Below are 18,416 nucleotides of genomic sequence, written 5' to 3'. Positions count from 1 at the left end.
CTCCCTCCGTCCTCTCCCCTCCCTCCATCATCTCCCCTCCCTATTTCCTCTCCCCTCCCTCCGTCCTCTCCCCTCCCTCCATCCTCTCCCCTCCCTCCATCCTCTCCCCTTCCTATTTCCTATCCTCTCCCCTCCCTCCGTCCTCTCCCTCTCCCCTCCCTCCATCCTCTCCCCTCCCTCCATCATCTCCCCTCCCTATTTCATCTCCCCTCCCTATTTCCTCTCCCTCCCTCCGTCCTCTCCCCTCCCTCCATCATCTCCCTCCCTATTTCCTCTCCCCTCCCTCCGTCCTCTCCCTCTCCCCTCCCTCCATCCCTCTCCCTCCCTCCCGTCCTCTCTCCCTTCCTATTTCCTATCCTCTCCCCTCCCTCCGTCCCTCTCCCTCTCCCCTCCCTCCATCCTCTCCCCTCCCTCCATCATCTCCCTCCCTATTTCATCTCCCCTCCCTATTTCCTCTCCCCTCCCTCCATCCTCTCCCCTCCCTCCATCATCTCCCCTCCCTATTTCATCTCCCCTCCCTATTTCCTCTCCCCTGCCCTCCTTCCTTCCTCTCCCCTCCCTCCGTCCTCTCCCCTTCCTATTTCCTATCCTCTCCCCTCCCTCCGTCCTCTCCCTCTCCCCTCCCTCCGTCCTCTCCCCTTCCTATTTCCTATCCTCTCCCCTCCCTCCGTCCTCTCCCTCTCCCCTCCCTCCATCCTCTCCCCTCCCTCCATCATCTCCCCTCCCTATTTCATCTCCCCTCCCTCCATCCTCTCCCCTCCCTCCATCCTCTCCCCTCCCTCCCTCCTCTCCCCTTCCTATTTCCTATCCTCTCCCCTCCCTCCATCATCTCCCCTCCCTATTTCATCTCCCCTCCCTATTTCCTCTCCCCTCCATCCGTCCTCTCCCCTCCATCATCTCCCCCTCCATCATCTCCCCTTCCATTTCTCTCCCCTCCATCCTCCTCTCCCCTCCTCCATCATCTCCCCTCCCTCCGTCCTCTCCCCTCCCTCCATCATCTCCCTTTCCTATTTCCTCTCCCCTCCCTCCGTCCTCTCCCCTCCCTCCATCATCTCCCCTTCCTATTTCCTCTCCCCTCCCTCCGTCCTCTCCCCTCCCTCCATCATCTCCCTTTCCTATTTCCTCTCCCCTCCCTCCGTCCTCTCCCCTCCCTCCATCATCTCCCCTCCCTCCGTCCTCTCCCCTCCCTCCATCATCTCCCCTTCCTATTTCCTCTCCCCTCCCTCCGTCCTCTCCCCTCCCTCCATCATCTCCCTTTCCTATTTCCTCTCCCCTCCCTCCGTCCTCTCCCCTCCCTCCATCCTCTCCCCTTCCTATTTCCTGTCCCCTCCCTCCATATCCCCTTCCTATTTCCTGTCCCCTCCCTCCATCCTCTCCCCTTCCTATTTCCTCTCCCCTCCCTCCGTCCTCTCTGTCCCCCCCCTCCATCCTCTCCCCTTCCTATTTCCTCTCCCCTCCCTCCGTCCTCTCCCCTTCCTATTTCCTGTCCCCTCCCTCCATATCCCCTTCCTATTTCCTGTCCCCTCCCTCCATCCTCTCCCCTTCCTATTTCCTGTCCCCTCCCTCCATATCCCCTTCCTATTTCCTGTCCCCTCCCTCCATCCTCTCCCTCTCCCCTCCCTCCATCCTCTCCCCTTCCTATTTCCTGTCCCCTCCCTCCATCCTCTCCCCTCTCTCCCTCCATCCTCTCCCCTCCCTCCATCATCTCCCCTCCCTATTTCCTCTCCCCTCCCTCCATCCTGTCCCCTCCCTCCATCCTCCCTCCCTCCCTCCCACCTACCCTCCATGATAATGGAATAAAGACCTTACACTCACTAGCTGTTAAAACATAGCATATCAGACTAACATTATCCTATTGGTTAAACACTAAATGTCAGCTATGTGTAGTCTGTATTGGAGCAGCATAGTAAATTAAATCCCAGACATGAAATAAGGAAATAGAGGAAGAGGGTGGAGGGGTGAGAGGGAGGGGTATGAGGGAGGGAGGAGAGGAGGGAGGAGAAACAGTCAGCCTTTTGCATTAATCAACCTTGATTCTCCACTGTCCCCTTGGAGAGGTCTGGGAAGGGTGGCAGGGAGAGAGGATAGGAGGGGGTGGAGGGGGAGGGGAGAGAGGAAGGAAATAGAGGGAGAGGGTGGAGGGGTGAGAGGGGGGGGTATGAGGGAGAGAGGAGAGGAGGGGGTGGAGGGGAGGGAGGAAGGAAATAGAGGGAGAGGGGAGAGGAGGGGGAGGTAGGGGTGAGAGGGGAGGGGGAGTTTGAGGGAGGAAATAGAGTGTGATTGGAGAGGAGTAGGGCGAGGGAGGGGTGAGAGGGGGAGGGAGGGGTGAAAGGGGGAGGGAGGGGTGAGTATGAGGGAGGACGCAGGAGGGTGAAGACGTGACATCTTATTACCCTGTTCTGTCATATAAAACCTTAAACCTGAAGTTGATCCTTTTGACTCAATACCCCTTTAAATTGATCAGACTGCCCCTTAAACAGGTCAGGCTCTCTGTGGACTGCCCCTTTAACAGGTCAGGCTCTCTGTGGACTGCCCCTTTAACAGGTCAGGCTCTCTGTGGACTGCCCCTTTAACAGGTCAGGCTCTCTGTGGACTGCCCCTTTAACAGGTCAGGCTCTCTGTGGACTGCCCCTTTAACAGGTCAGGCTCTCTGTGGACTGCCCCTTTAACAGGTCAGGCTCTCTGTGGACTGCCCCTTTAACAGGTCAGGCTCTCTGTGGACTGCCCCTTTAACAGGTCAGGCTCTCTGTGGACTGCCCCTTTAACAGGTCAGGCTCTCTGTGGACTGCCCCTTTAACAGGTCAGGCTCTCTGTGGACTGCCCCTTTAACAGGTCAGGCTCTCTGTGGACTGCCCCTTTGGGGTAGAATAATTCCCCTTTAAGTGGTGGGGCAGGATAATTGGTTTCTCTCATTCTAATGTCAATTGAAAGGGCTTTATTGTGTGTACATTGCCAAAGCAAGTGAAATAGATCATAAAGACAAGTGAAATAAACAATACAAAATTAACAATAAACATTACACATACAAAGTTTAAAAATGTCAAATTTCTTGTGTATGTCTTTGTACAGCGTTGTTTAAAAAAATGTTATTTTAACCTTTATTTGAACTAGGCAAGTCGTAATGAGTTGTAACGATGTGCAAATAGTTAAAGTACAAAAGGGAAAAATAAATAAACATAAATATGGGTTGTATTTATAATGGTGTTTGTTCTTCACTGGTTGCCCTTTTCTTGTGGCAACAGGTCACACAGCTTGTTGCTGTGTTTTGATGTATTTCACCCAGTAGATATGGGAGTTTAACAAAATTACATTGGTTTTTAAATTCTTTGTGGGTCTGTGTAATCTGAGGGAAATATGTATCTCTTAATAATATGGTCATACATTGGGCAGGAGGTTTAGGAAGTGCAGCTCAGTTCCCACCTCATTTTGTGTCCAGTGTCTCTCTCTCCTCAATGTACCCTGTCATTGCTCAGCTCACACACACTGGTGTTTTGATTGCTCTCTCTCTCTCTCTCTCTCTCTCGCCCTCCCTCTCTCCCTCTCAGTATAATTCCTCCTGCGGGGCTCAGCGGCACGGTTTGGGGGCAACTGGTGGGACATGTTTATCAACATGAGAGAGGTGTGATTTATCCTGGTTAGCCTCTTGTTGTAACAGAATAATGGTAGAGGTGTGATTTATCCTGGTTAGCCTCTTGTTGTAACAGAATAATGATAGAGGTGAGTTAGCCTCTTGTTGTGACAGAATAATGGTAGAGGTGAGTTAGCCTGGTTAGCCTCTTGTTGTAACAGAATAATGATAGAGGTTAGTTAGCCTCTTGTTGTAACAGAATAATGGTAGAGGTGTGATTTATCCTGGTTAGCCTCTTGTTGTAACAGAATAATGATAGAGGTGAGTTAGCCTCTTGTTGTGACAGAATAATGGTAGAGGTGAGTTAGCCTGGTTAGCCTCTTGTTGTAACAGAATAATGGTAGAGGTGATTTATCCTGGTTAGCCTCTTGTTGTAACAGAATAATGGTAGAGGTGAGTTATCCTGGTTAGCCTCTTGTTGTAACAGAATAATGATAGAGGTGAGTTAGCCTGGTTAGCCTCTTGTTGTAACAGAATAATGGTAGAGGTGAGTTAGCCTGGTTAGCCTCTTGTTGTAACAGAATAATGGTAGAGGTGAGTTAGCCTGGTTAGCCTCTTGTTGTTACAGAATAATGATAGAGGTGAGTTAACCTGGTTAGCCTCTTGTTGTAACAGAATAATGATAGAGGTGAGTTATCCTGGTTAGCCTCTTGTTGTAACAGAATAATGGTAGAGGTGAGTTAGCCTGGTTAGCCTCCAGTCCCAACCCTTTCCCTAGTTACAACCCCAGTCCCAACACTTTCCCTAGTTACAACCCCAGTCTCAACACATTCCCTAGTTACAACCCCAGTCCCAACACTTTCCCTAGTTACAACCCCAGTCCCAACACTTTCCCTAGTTACAACCCCAGTCTCAACACTTTCCCTAGTTACAGCCCCAGTCCCAACCTTTTCCCTAGTTACAACCCCAGTCCCAACCTTTTCCCTAGTTACAACCCCAGTCTCAACACTTTCCCTAGTTACAACCCCAGTCCCAACACTTTCCCTAGTTACAACCCCAGTCCCAACACTTTCCCTAGTTACAACCCCAGTCCCAACACTTTCCCTAGTTACAGCCCCAGTCCCAGTCCCAACCCTTTCCCTAGTTACAGCCCCAGTCCCAACCTTTTCCCTAGTTACAGCCCCAGTCCCAACCTTTTCCCTAGTTACAACCCCAGTCTCAACACTTTCCCTAGTTACAGCCCTAGTCCCAACCCTTTCCCTAGTTACAGCCCCAGTCCCAGTCCCAACCTTTTCCCTAGTTACATCCCCAGTCCCAACCTTTTCCCTAGTTACAACCCCAGTCCCAACCTTTTCCCTAGTTACAGCCCCAGTCCCAACACTTTCCCTAGTTACAGCCCCAGTCCCAACACTTTCCCTAGTTACAGCCCTAGTTACAATCCCAGTCCCAACCTTTTCCCTAGTTACAACCCCAGTCCCAACCTTTTCCATAGTTACAACCCCAGTCCCAACACTTTCCCTAGTTACAGCCCCAGTCCCAACCTTTTCCCTAGTTACAGCCCCAGTCCCAACACTTTCCCTAGTTACAGCCCCAGTCCCAACCTTTCCCTAGTTACAACCCCAGTCCCAACACTTTCCCTAGTTACAGCCCCAGTCCCAACCTTTTCCCTAGTTACAGCCCCAGTGCCAAACCCTTTCCCTAGTTACATCCCCATTCTCAACACTTTCCCTAGTTACAGCCCCAGTCCCAACACTTTCCCTAGTTACAGCCCCAGTCCCAACACTTTCCCTAGTTACAGCCCCAGTCCCAACACTTTCCCTAGTTACAGCCCCAGTCCCAACACTTTCCATAGTTACAGCCCCAGTCCCAACACTTTCCATAGTTACAGCCCAGTCCCAACCTTTTCCCTAGTTACAGCCCCAGTCCCAACACTTTCCCTAGTTACATCCCCAGTCCCAACCTTTTCCCTAGATACAGCCCCAGCATCAGCCTCACAACCACCACCATCCCCTTCCCCAGCCCTAACCCAGCCTCAGTTTAGCCCAAGCCCGATTGTCCCTATCCCTGACCTTAACAATACCCTTAAATCCCCAGCCCCAAACCAGGCCAGGTGTAACCCAGCCTAGCCCTAACCCAGGCCAGCCCTAACCCAGGCCAGCCCTATCCCAGGCCAGCCCTAACCCAGGCCAGCCATAACCCAGCCCTAAAGCAGGCCAGCCCTAACCCAGCCCAGCTCTAACCCAGGCCAGCCATAACCCAGCCCTAAAGCAGGCCAGCCCTAACCCAGGCCAGCCCTATCCCAGGCCAGCCCTAACCCAGGCCAGCCATAACCCAGCCCTAAAGCAGGCCAGCCCTAAACCCAGCCCAGCTCTAACCCAGGCCAGCCATAACCCAGCCCTAAAGCAGGCCAGCCCTAACCCAGCCCAGCTCTAACCCAGGCCAGCCATAACCCAGCCCTAAAGCAGGCCAGCCCTAACCCAGCCCAGCTCTAACCCAGGCCAGCCATAACCCAGCCCTAAAGCAGGCCAGCCCTAACCCAGCCGAGCTCTAACCCAGGCCAGCCCTATCCCAGGCCAGCCCTATCCCAGGCCAGCCATAACCCAGCCCTAACCCAGGCCAGCCCTATCCCAGGCCAGCCCTATCCCAGGCCAGCCCTAACCCAGGACAGCCCTAACCCAGGACAGCCCTAACCCAGGCCAGCCATAACCCAGCCCTATCCCAGGCCAGCCCTATCCCAGGCCAGCCCTAACCCAGGACAGCCATAACCCAGGCCAGCCATAACCCAGCCCTAAAGCAGGCCAGCCCTATCCCAGCCCAGCTCTAACCCAGGCCAGCAATAACCCAGCCCTAAAGCAGGCCAGCCCTAACCCAGCCCAGCTCTAACCCAGGCCAGCAATAACAGAGCAGTCTGTCTCCTGGCACCTGCCTTGCCAGAGTATGGAGGGAGGGCGGGAGGGGATGAAAAACCCAGCTGCCTCTGTGCCTGGGCTCTGTGAGGCTTCTAAATGAGAGGGAGGAGATGGAGAGAGGAGGAGAGGCAGGAGGGGAGGGAGGGAGAGAGGAGGAGAGGCAGGAGGGGAGGGAGGGAGAGAGGAGGAGGGAAGGGAGGGAGAGGAGGAGGGAATGCAGGAGGGGAGGGAGGGAGAGAGGAGGAGAGGCAGGAGGGGAGGGAGGGAGAGAGGCAGGAGGGGAGGGAGAGAGAGACTGCTGGCACCATCTGGACATGTCTTCTGTATTCCAGCCCTCATCTTTACACAGGCTGGTGGCTGGTGTCTTTACACAGAGCCAGGCTGGTGTCTTTACACAGAGCCAGGCTGGTGTCTGGTGTCTTTACACAGAGCCAGGCTGGTGTCTTTACACAGAGCCAGGCTGGTGTCTGGTGTCTTTACACAGAGCCAGGCTGGTGGCTGGTTTCTTTACACAGAGCCAGGCTGGTGTCTTTACACAGAGCCAGGCTGGTGTCTGGTGTCTTTACACAGAGCCAGGCTGGTGGCTGGTGTCTTTACACAGAGCCAGGCTGGTGTCTGGTGTCTTTACACAGAGCCAGGCTGGTGGCTGGTGTCTTTACACAGAGCCAGGCTGGTGGCTGGTTTCTTTACACAGAGCCAGGCTGGTGGCTGGTGTCTTTACACAGAGCCAGGCTGGTGTCTGGTGTCTTTACACAGAGCCAGGCTGGTGGCTGGTGTCTTTACACAGAGCCAGGCTGGTGGCTGGTGTCTTTACACAGAGCCAGGCTGGTGGCTGGTGTCTTTACACAGAGCCAGGCTGGTGTCTTTACACAGAGCCAGGCTGGTGTCTTTACACAGAGCCAGGCTGGTGTCTTTACACAGAGCCAGGCTGGTGGTTGGTGTCTTTACACAGAGCCAGGCTGGTGGCTGGTGTCTTTACACAGAGCCAGGCTGGTGGCTGGTGTCTTTACACAGAGCCAGGCGGGTGTCTTTACACAGAGCCAGGCTGGTGTCTTTACACAGAGCTAGGCTGGTGGCTGGTGTCTTTACACAGAGCCAGGCTGGTGTCTTTACACAGAGCCAGGCTGGTGGCTGGTGTCTTTACACAGAGCCAGGCTGGTTTGCTCAGTGTTCAGATGAAAGGAGAGCTGACTTTTGGGGTTAGAAGCTCTCAGAATTCTCTCTCTCTCTTTCTCTTCTCCCTCTTGTCTTTCCATCTCTTGCCCGTATCTCTCACACAGACATGGCACAATAGTCAGTCAGTCCCTGTGTGCTTGTGTTATATTATACTGATGTTACTGACCCCTGACCCCTGTTTACTGTCACTGAGTCTCACACTGATGTAACTGACCCCTGTTTACTGTCACTGAGTCTCACACTGATGTATCTGACCCCTGACCCCTGTTTACTGTCACTGAGCTTCCCACTGATGTTACTGACCCCTTACCCCTGTTTACGGTCACTGAGCTTCACACTGATGTTACTGACCCCTGACCCCTGTTTACTGTCACTGAGTCTCACACTGATGTAACTGACCCCTGTTTACTGTCACTGAGTCTCACACTGATGTAACTGACCCCTGTTTACTGTCACTGAGCCTCACACTGATGTTACTGACCCCTGACCCCTGTTTACTGTCACTGAGCCTCACACTGATGTTACTGACCCCTGACCCCTGTTTACTGTCACTGAGCCTCACACTGATGTTACTGACCCCTGACCCCTGTTTACTGTCACTGAGCCGCACACTGATGTTACTGACCCCTGACCCCTGTTTACTGTCACTGAGCCTCACACTGATGTAACTGACCCTTGACTCCTGACCCCTGTTTACTGTCACTGAGCCTCACACTGATGTTACTGACCCCTGACCCCTGTTTCCTGTCACTGAGCCTCACACTGATGTTACTGACCCCTGACCCCTGTTTACTGTCACTGAGCCTCACACTGATGTTACTGACCCCTGACCCCCGTTTCCTGTCACTGAGCCTCACACTGATGTTACTGACCCCTGACCCCTGTTTACTGTCACTGAGCCTCACACTGATTTTACTGATCCCTGACCCCTGTTTACTGTCACTGAGCCTCACACTGATGTAACTGACCCTTGACCCCTGACCCCTGTTTACTGTCACTGAGCCTCACACTGATGTTACTGACCCCTGACCCCTGTTTCCTGTCACTGAGCCTCACACTGATGTTACTGACCCCTGACCCCTGTTTCCTGTCACTGAGCCTCACACTGATGTTACTGACCCCTGACCCCTGTTTCCTGTCACTGAGCCTCACACTGATGTTACTGACCCCTGACCCCTGTTTACTGTCACTGAGCCTCACACTGATGTTACTGACCCCTGACCCCCGTTTCCTGTCACTGAGCCTCACACTGATGTTACTGACCCCTGACCCCTGTTTACTGTCACTGAGCCTCACACTGATTTTACTGACCCCTGACCCCTGTTTACTGTCACTGAGCCTCACACTTATGTTACTGACCCCTGACCCCTGTTTCCTGTCACTGAGCCTCACACTGATGTTACTGACCCCTGACCCCTGTTTCCTGTCACTGAGCCGCACACTGATGCTTTTTTTATTTAACTAGGCAAGTCAGTTAAGAACAAATTCTTATTCACAATGACGGCCTAGGGAAGCAGGGAGGGAGGTAAAGGGAAGGAGGTACGGAGGGAGGGAAGAAGGTACGGAGGGAGGGAAGGAGGGAGGGAGGGAAGCAGGGAGGTTAGGTAAAGGGGAAGGAGGTACGGAGGGAGGGAAGGAGGTACGGAGGGAGGGAAGAAGGTACGGAGGGAGGGAAGGAGGGAGGGAGGTAAAGGGAAGGAGGTACGGAGGGAGGGAAGGAGGTAGGGAGGGAGGGAGTTGGGGAAGTATGTAGGGAGGGAGGGAAGCAGGGAGGGAGGGAGGGAGGGAGGGAGGTAGGGAGGGAGGTGGAGGGAATCAGTGAGGTAGATAGGGAGATAGGGGGAAGGAGGGATGGAGGTAGGTAGCGGGAAGGAGAGAGGGAGGTAGGGAGGGATTAAGTCCATCTAAGGGATCTGTAGAGCCAGACTGAACTCTAGTGGACAAGGACAGAAGTGACACTGATTTGGCTGGTTTGGTACTGGAGCAGTAGTTTTCAAAACATTCCTGGTGGACACCCCCTCCCAGATGTTTCACAATGTTGTTGTAGTCCTGAACTGGCTCACCTGATTCACCTAGTAAAGGGCTTGATGATTAGTTGACAGGTGGAATCAGGTGCTAGTTCTGGAATATATCACATTCCTGGATCAACTGGAGGTCTCAGAGGAGAGGTTTGAGATCCCACCTGTACTAATGCACTTTGTGGGATTATCTGTACTGGTCAGCTGGTGGTCCATTACATTTCAATGTGTTTGTTGTTGATTTTCTTCCATCTGTCCTTTCTCTCTCACACCTCTGTGGGAGGTCTAGCTGTGGAGGGCTGTTTTACTGCCCAAATCACACCCTATTCCCTATGTGCTGCAGAGGAGAAGGATGAGAGGAGAGGGATGAGATGAGCAAAGGAGAGTGATGAGGGAGGAGAGAGGGATCAGAGAGAGGAGATGAGAGGAGAAAGGGATCAGAGAGAGGAGAGGAGAGGAGAGGAGGAGAGGAGAGGAGAGAGAGAGGAGAGGAGGGAGAGGAGAGGAGAGGAGAGGAGAGGAGAGGAGAGGAGAGGGAGAGAGGAGAGGAGAGGAGAGGAGAGGAGAGGAGAGGAATACCGTACCATTGGGGATGCATCCTATCTGTGCTAATATTACTCCTCACAGAAGTGGATTTTAAACAGTCAGGACTAATGTGTACTCATCCCTCTGTCCTCTCATCCCTCTCCTCTCCTCCTCTCATCCCTCTCTCCTCTTATCCCTCTCTCCTCTTATCCCTCTCTCCTCTTATCCCTCTCTCCTTCTCTCATCCCTCTCATCCCTCTCAACTCTCACCCCTCTCTGCGCTTCATCCCATTTCATCTCTCCTCTCTCCTCCCCTCCTCCTTCCAGCCTTGTTGTCGTCTTGGTGTGAGGAGCTGGGTCGTCTCCTCCTCCTCCGTCATCAGAAGAACAGACAGAACGAACCACCCCAGGGGAAGGTTCCTATGCAGCTCACCATGCACTCCATGAAGCCCACCCTGTCACACAGGTAAACACCCACACACACACAGGTAGACACACACACACACACACAGGTAGACACACACACACACACACACACACACACACACACACACACACACACACATGTTTACATTCACACACGTCCTCAGGTAGACACAGTGACATGTAGACACACACACACAGGTAGACACGCATTTACACCCACACAGGTAGACACACACACACACAGGTAAACACCCACACACACACACACACAGGTAGACACACACACACACACACACAGGTAGACAATGCACACACACACACACAGGTTCCACTGTGGTGCACAGGCAGACACACACACACACAGCACACTCACACACACAGGTAGCCAGGTACACCTGCTGTGGTGCAGTGGTAGACACACACACACACACACACAGCCTCACACTCTACAGGGAGCCAGGTTCACACAGGTGACACACACACACACACGCAGGTAAACACCCACTCCTCTACAGGCAGACACACAGCCAGGTTCTGCTGTGGTAGACACACACAGTAGACATGCACAGCACACAGGTAGACCTCTACAGGGGACACAGGTAAACACCCACACACACACAGGTAGACACACACACACACAGCACACACACACACACACACACAGCCTCTCCTCTACAGGGAGCCAGGTTCTGCACAGGTGCAGTGGTTGCACACACACTCCTCACACACACACACACACACACACACAGCACACACACACACAGCCACACTCTACAGGTAGACAGGTTCACACGTAGACATCACACACACAGGTAGACACACATACACTGTGGTGCACAGGTAAACAGCCACACACACACAGGTAGACACACACACACAGGGACACACACACACACACAGGTTCTGCTGTGGTGCACACACACACAGCCACACACACACACACACACGTTCACTGTGGTAGACACACACACACACACACACACACACACTGGACATAGACACACACAGACAGACACACACACACACACACACACACAGCCAGGTTCACACACACACACACACACACACACACACACACACACACACACACACACACACACACATAGACACACACACACAGGTAGACACACACACAGGTAGACACGCACACACAGGTAACACACACATGTAGACACACACACACACACACACACACATGTAGACACACACACGTAGACAAACACACACGCACATGTGGACACACACACACACACACAAGATGTTTACATTCAAACGGTCCTCCTGTGAAGTAGTGACTTGAGACATACGCCTACTTTCCTGAATTGGGTCACATTTTCAAACATTTTGTCAGGAAATGCAGCTCCGTCTCAGGTTCTGCTGTGGTGCAGTGGTTGCACAGCCTCTCCTCTACAGGGAGCCAGGTTCTGCTGTGGTGCAGTGGTTGCACAGCCTCTCCTCTACAGGGAGCCAGGTTCTGCTGTGGTGCAGTGGTTGCACAGCCTCTCCTCTACAGGGAGCCAGGTTCTGCTGTGGTGCAGTGGTTGCACAGCCTCTCCTCTACAGGGAGCCAGGTTCTGCTGTGGTGCAGTGGTTGCACAGCCTCTCCTCTACAGGGAGCCAGGTTCTGCTGTGGTGCAGTGGTTGCACAGCCTCTCCTCTACAGGGAGCCAGGTTCTGCTGTGGTGCAGTGGTTGCACAGCCTCTCCTCTACAGGGAGCCAGGTTCTGCTGTGGTGCAGTGGTTGCACAGCCTCTCCTCTACAGGGAGCCAGGTTCTGCTGTGGTGCAGTGGTTGCACAGCCTCTCCTCTACAGGGAGCCAGGTTCTGCTGTGGTGCAGTGGTTGCACAGCCTCTCCTCTACAGGGAGCCAGGTTCTGCTGTGGTGCAGTGGTTGCACAGCCTCTCCTCTACAGGGAGCCAGGTTCTGCTGTGGTGCAGTGGTTGCACAGCCTCTCCTCTACAGGGAGCCAGGTTCTGCTGTGGTGCAGTGGTTGCACAGCCTCTCCTCTACAGGGAGCCAGGTTCTGCTGTGGTGCAGTGGTTGCACAGCCTCTCCTCTACAGGGAGCCAGGTTCTGCTGTGGTGCAGTGGTTGCACAGCCTCTCCTCTACAGGGAGCCAGGTTCTGCTGTGGTGCAGTGGTTGCACAGCCTCTCCTCTACAGGGAGCCAGGTTCTGCTGTGGTGCAGTGGTTGCACAGCCTCTCCTCTACAGGGAGCCAGGTTCTGCTGTGGTGCAGTGGTTGCACAGCCTCTCCTCTACAGGGAGCCAGGTTCTGCTGTGGTGCAGTGGTTGCACAGCCTCTCCTCTACAGGGAGCCAGGTTCTGCTGTGGTGCAGTGGTTGCACAGCCTCTCCTCTACAGGGAGCCAGGTTCTGCTGTGGTGCAGTGGTTGCACAGCCTCTCCTCTACAGGGAGCCAGGTTCTGCTGTGGTGCAGTGGTTGCACAGCCTCTCCTCTACAGGGAGCCAGGTTCTGCTGTGGTGCAGTGGTTGCACAGCCTCTCCTCTACAGGGAGCCAGGTTCTGCTGTGGTGCAGTGGTTGCACAGCCTCTCCTCTACAGGGAGCCAGGTTCTGCTGTGGTGCAGTGGTTGCACAGCCTCTCCTCTACAGGGAGCCAGGTTCTGCTGTGGTGCAGTGGTTGCACAGCCTCTCCTCTACAGGGAGCCAGGTTCTGCTGTGGTGCAGTGGTTGCACAGCCTCTCCTCTACAGGGAGCCAGGTTCTGCTGTGGTGCAGTGGTTGCACAGCCTCTCCTCTACAGGGAGCCAGGTTCTGCTGTGGTGCAGTGGTTGCACAGCCTCTCCTCTACAGGGAGCCAGGTTCTGCTGTGGTGCAGTGGTTGCACAGCCTCTCCTCTACAGGGAGCCAGGTTCTGCTGTGGTGCAGTGGTTGCACAGCCTCTCCTCTACAGGGAGCCAGGTTCTGCTGTGGTGCAGTGGTTGCACAGCCTCTCCTCTACAGGGAGCCAGGTTCTGCTGTGGTGCAGTGGTTGCACAGCCTCTCCTCTACAGGGAGCCAGGTTCTGCTGTGGTGCAGTGGTTGCACAGCCTCTCCTCTACAGGGAGCCAGGTTCTGCTGTGGTGCAGTGGTTGCACAGCCTCTCCTCTACAGGGAGCCAGGTTCTGCTGTGGTGCAGTGGTTGCACAGCCTCTCCTCTACAGGGAGCCAGGTTCTGCTGTGGTGCAGTGGTTGCACAGCCTCTCCTCTACAGGGAGCCAGGTTCTGCTGTGGTGCAGTGGTTGCACAGCCTCTCCTCTACAGGGAGCCAGGTTCTGCTGTTGTGCAGTGGTTGCACAGCCTCTCCTCTACAGGGAGCCAGGTTTTCCTGTGTCTACCCTTCTCAATGGCAAGGCTGTGCTCACTGAGCCTGTACTGTGTCAAGGTTTTTCTAAGGTTTTGATCAGTAACCATGGTCAAATAGTTAGCCAGGTTCTGCTGATTTGGTGCAGTGGCACTGCATTTTGCTTTGTGTTTGTGCTTGTGTTTCCCAGGTAATCTAGTTTTGTGGTGACTGTGTTGTAATTTGTTTTATCCTGATTGATTGGATGTTCTGGTCCTGAGGCTTCAGTGTGTTAGTAGAACAGGTTAGTGAACTCTGAGGGGACTGAGGCTTCAGTGGTTAGTAGAACAGGTTAGTGAACTCAGGACCAGCTGGTGCAGTGGGACTGAGGCTTCAGTGTGTTAGTAGAACAGGTTAGTGAACTCCAGGACCAGCTGGATGAGGGACTGAGGCTTCAGTGTGTTAGTAGAACAGGTTAGTGAACTCAGGACCAGCTGGATGAGGGGACTGAGGCTTCAGTGTGTTAGTAGAACAGGTTAGTGAACTCAGGACCAGCTGGATGAGGGACTGAGGTTCAGTGTGTTGGTGCAGGTTAGTGAACTCAGGACCAGCTGGATGAGGGACCAGGTTCTGCTGTGGTGCAGTGGTTAGTGAAGCCTCAGGACCAGCTGGATGAGGGGACTGAGGCTTCTGTGTTAGTGAACAGGTTTGAACTCAGGACCAGCTGGATGAGGGGACTGAGGCTTCAGTGCTGTTAGTAGAACAGGTTAGTGAACACAGGACCAGCTGGACAGGGGACTGAGGCTTCAGTGTGTTAGTAGAACAGGTTAGTGAACTCAGACCAGCTGGATGAGGGGACTGAGGCTTCAGTGTGTTAGTAGAACAGGTTAGTGAACTCAGGACCAGCTGGATGAGGGGACTGAGGCTTCAGTGTGTTAGTAGAACAGGTTAGTGAACTCAGGACCAGCTGGATGAGGGGACTGAGACTTCAGTGTGTTAGTAGAACAGGTTAGTGAACTCAGGACCAGCTGGATGAGGGGACTGAGGCTTCAGTGTGTTAGTAGAACAGGTTAGTGAACTCAGGACCAGCTGGATGAGGGGACTGAGGCTTCAGTGTGTTAGTAGAACAGGTTAGTGAACTCAGGACCAGCTGGATGAGGGGACTGAGGCTTCAGTGTGTTAGTAGAACAGGTTAGTGAACTCAGGACCAGTTCTCTGTGGTGCAGTGGTTGCTCTCTCTCTCTCTCTACTCTCTCTCTCTCTCTCTCTCTCTCTCTCTCTCTCTCTCTCTCTCTCTCTCTCTCTCTCTCTCTCTCTCTCTCTTTCTCTCTCTCTCTCTTCTTTCTCCTCTCTGCTGTCTCAGTGGTCTCACTCTCTCTCTCTCTCAGGGAGCTTCTTTCTCTCTCTCTGCAGTCTCTCTCTCTCTCTCTCTCTCTCTCTCTCTCTCTCAGGTTCTCTGTCTCTCAGTCTTCACTCTCTGTCTCTCTCTCTCTCTTTCTCTCAGGTTCTGCTGTGGTCTCTCTCTCTCTTTCTCTCTCTCTCTCTCTCTCTTCTTTCTCTCTACAGGGAGCTCAGGTTCTCTCTCTCTCAGTCTCTCTCTCTTTCTTTCCCCCTCTCTCCTCTCTCTCCTCTCTCAGGGAGCCTCTTCTGCTGTCTCTCTCTCTCTGCTCTCTCTCTCTCTCTCTCTCTCTCTGTTCTGTACAGTGGATGAGGATGGGGCTTGTGTCTAACTAAAGTCTGTGCTTTTGCTGATGTAGCTATTGGTACAAAAAATGTTTTAATATACAAATACAAATCTGTTTTATCGTGTGTGTGTGTCTGCAGTGATGTGGTCTTTTCCAGTGATGGGTCTTTTCCCTACGACTCAGTACCATGGCAACAGAACACCAACCAGCCGCCGGGTTCTCTCTCCGTGGTAACGACCGTCTGGGGTGTGGCCAACACCTCGCAGAGTCAGGTGAGATTACCCAGCATGCTCTGGGGTGTCACCAACACCTTGCAGAGACAGGTGAGATTACCCAGCATGCTCTGGAACATCTCCAATAGATGAGTACCTCTACGTTGTTTTAACCAGTGTTGATCCCTATCTAAATGTAGATTAGTAGTAGTGACTACAGTAGTAGTAGTAGTAGTAGTAGTGACTACAGTAGTAGTAGTAGTAGTAGTAGTGACTACAGTAGTAGTAGTAGTAGTAGTAGTAGTAGTAGTAGTAGTAGTAGTAGTAGCAGCCAGGTTCTGACTACAGCAGTAGCAGTGGTAGTGTGACTACAGTAGTCCTCTAGCAGTAGAGCCAGGTTCTAGTAGTGGTAGCAGTAGTGACACAGTAGTAGCAGTAGGTTCTAGCTAGTAATAGTAGCAGTGTAGTAGCACAGCCTAGTAATAGTAGTAGTGACTACAGTAGTAATAGTAGTAGTAGTAGTAGTGACTACAGTAGTAGTAGTAGTAGCTGTGACTACAGTAGTAATATTGGTTAGTGACTACAGTAGTAATATTAGTAGTAGTAGGACTACAGTAGTAATAGTAGTAGTAGTAGTAGTGACTACAGTAGTAATATTAGTAGTAGTAGTGACTACAGGTTAGTGACTACAGTAGTAATAGTAGTAGTGACTACAGTAGTAATAGTGGTCTAGTGACTACATTAGTAGGAGCCAGTAGTAGTGTAGTAGTGGTGACTACAGTGTAATAGTAGTAGTAGTAGTGACTACAGTAGTAATAGTGACCAGTAGCTGTAGTGCAGTGGTGACACAGTAGTAATAGTAGTCCTCTAGTAGTGACTACAGGTAATAGTAGTATTAGTAGTGACTACAGTAGTAATAGTAGTAGTAGTAGTGACTACAGTAGTAATAGTAGTATTAGTAGTGACTACTAGTAGTAGTGGTGACTACATTAGTAATAGTAGTAGTGACTACAGTAGTAATCAGTAGTAGTGACTACTAGTAATATTAGTAATAGTAGTAGGTTTTACAGTTAATGAGTAGTAGTAGTGACTACAGTAGTAATAGTAGTAGTAGTAGTGACTACAGTAGTAATAGCTGTATTAGTAGTGACTACAGTAGTAATTGTAGTAGTAGTGTAGTAGTACAGTAGTAGTAGTAGTAGTAGTAGTAGTGACTACAGTAGTAGTAGTAGTAGTAGTAGTAGTAGTGACTACAGTAGTTTTAGTAGTAGTGACTACAGTAGTAGTAGTAGTTAGTGACTACAGTAGTACTAGTAGTAGTGACTACAGTAGTAGTAGTAGTAGTAGTGACTACAGTAGTAGTAGTAGTAGTAGTAGTGACTACAGTAGTAGTAGTAGTGACTACAGTAGTAGTAGTAGTAGTAGTGACTACAGTAGTAGTAGTAGTAGTGACTACAGTAGTAATAGTAATAGTGGTGACTACATTAGTAATAGTAGTAGTGACTACAGCTAGTAGTAGTAGTAGTAGTAGTAGTGACTAAAGTGTAGTAGTAGTAGTAGTAGTTAGTGACTACAGTAGTAGCTAGTAATAGTGGTGACTACATTAGTAATAGTCAGTAGTGACTACAGTAGAACAGTAGTTAGTGAACTACAGTAGACCAGCTAGTGACTACAGTAGTAGTAGTAGTAGTAGTGACTACAGTCAGTAGTAGTAGTAGTGACTACAGTAGTAGTAGTAGTAGTAGTAGTGACTACAGTAGTAGTAGTAGTGACTACAGTAGTAGTAGTAGTAGTGACTACAGTAGTAATAGTAATAGTAGTAACTACATTAGTAATAGTAGTAGTAGTAGTAGTAGTAATAGTATTAGTGACTACAGTAGTAGTAGTAGTAGTAGTAGTGACTATAGTAGTAGTAGTAGTAGTAGTAGTAGTAGTGACTACAGTAGTAATAGTAATAGTGGTGACTACTAGTGAGTGACTACAGTAGTAGTAGTAGTAGTAGTGACTACAGTAGTAGTAGTAGTAGTAGTGACTACAGTAGTAGTAGTAGTAGTAGTGACTACAGTAGTAGTAGTAGTAGTAGTGACTACAGTAGTAGTAGTAGTGACTACAGTAGTCTAGTCTAGTAGTGACTACAGTAGTAATAGTAATAGTGGTGACTACATTAGTAATAGTAGTAGTGACTACAGTAGTAGTAGTAGTAGTAGTGACTACAGTAGTAGTAGTAGTAGTAGTGACTACAGTAGTAATAGTAATAGTGGTGACTACATTAGTAATAGTAGTAGTAGTAGTAATAGTATTAGTGACTACAGTAGTAGTAGTAGTAGTAGTGACTACAGTAGTAGTAGTAGTAGTAGTAGTGACTACAGTAGTAGTAGTAGTAGTAGTGACTACAGTAGTAGTAGTAATAGTGGTGACTACAGTAGTAGTAGTAGTAGTAGTGACTACATTAGTAGTAGTAGTGACGTCAGTAGTAGTGGTAGTAGTAGTGACTCCAGTAGTAGTAGTAGTGACTACAGTAGTAGTAGTAGTGACTACAGTAGTAGTAATAGTAGTAGTGACTACATTAGTAGTAGTAGTGACGTCAGTAGTAGTGGTAGTAGTAGTGACTACAG

The 18,416-nt window shown here is 51.1% G+C and overlaps 1 protein-coding gene across 3 annotated transcripts in view; it reads left to right on the top strand.

The window, feature by feature from the left end:
* The window catches only part of LOC118377329 (zinc finger MIZ domain-containing protein 1-like), a 76,436-nt gene that overhangs the window by 18,376 nt on the left and 39,644 nt on the right, over positions 1-18,416 (top strand). For 2 of the 3 annotated variants that reach the window (XM_052495664.1, XM_052495667.1), the window contains exons 2-3: positions 10,524-10,662; positions 15,747-15,861. In XM_052495664.1, the coding sequence (XP_052351624.1) occupies positions 10,619-10,662; positions 15,747-15,861 (159 nt within the window). In that variant the 5' untranslated portion in view covers positions 10,524-10,618. Of the gene's footprint in view, positions 1-10,523; positions 10,663-15,743; positions 15,862-18,416 lie in introns of those variants that run through there. The other variant, XM_052495670.1, reaches the window with a different exon arrangement.

This window comes from Oncorhynchus keta, chromosome 3, assembly GCF_023373465.1.
Source record: "Oncorhynchus keta strain PuntledgeMale-10-30-2019 chromosome 3, Oket_V2, whole genome shotgun sequence".
Lineage (NCBI taxonomy): Eukaryota > Metazoa > Chordata > Actinopteri > Salmoniformes > Salmonidae > Oncorhynchus > Oncorhynchus keta.
Note: the sequence above shows the minus strand (reverse complement) of the source record. Positions and strands in the feature narration are given on the sequence as shown.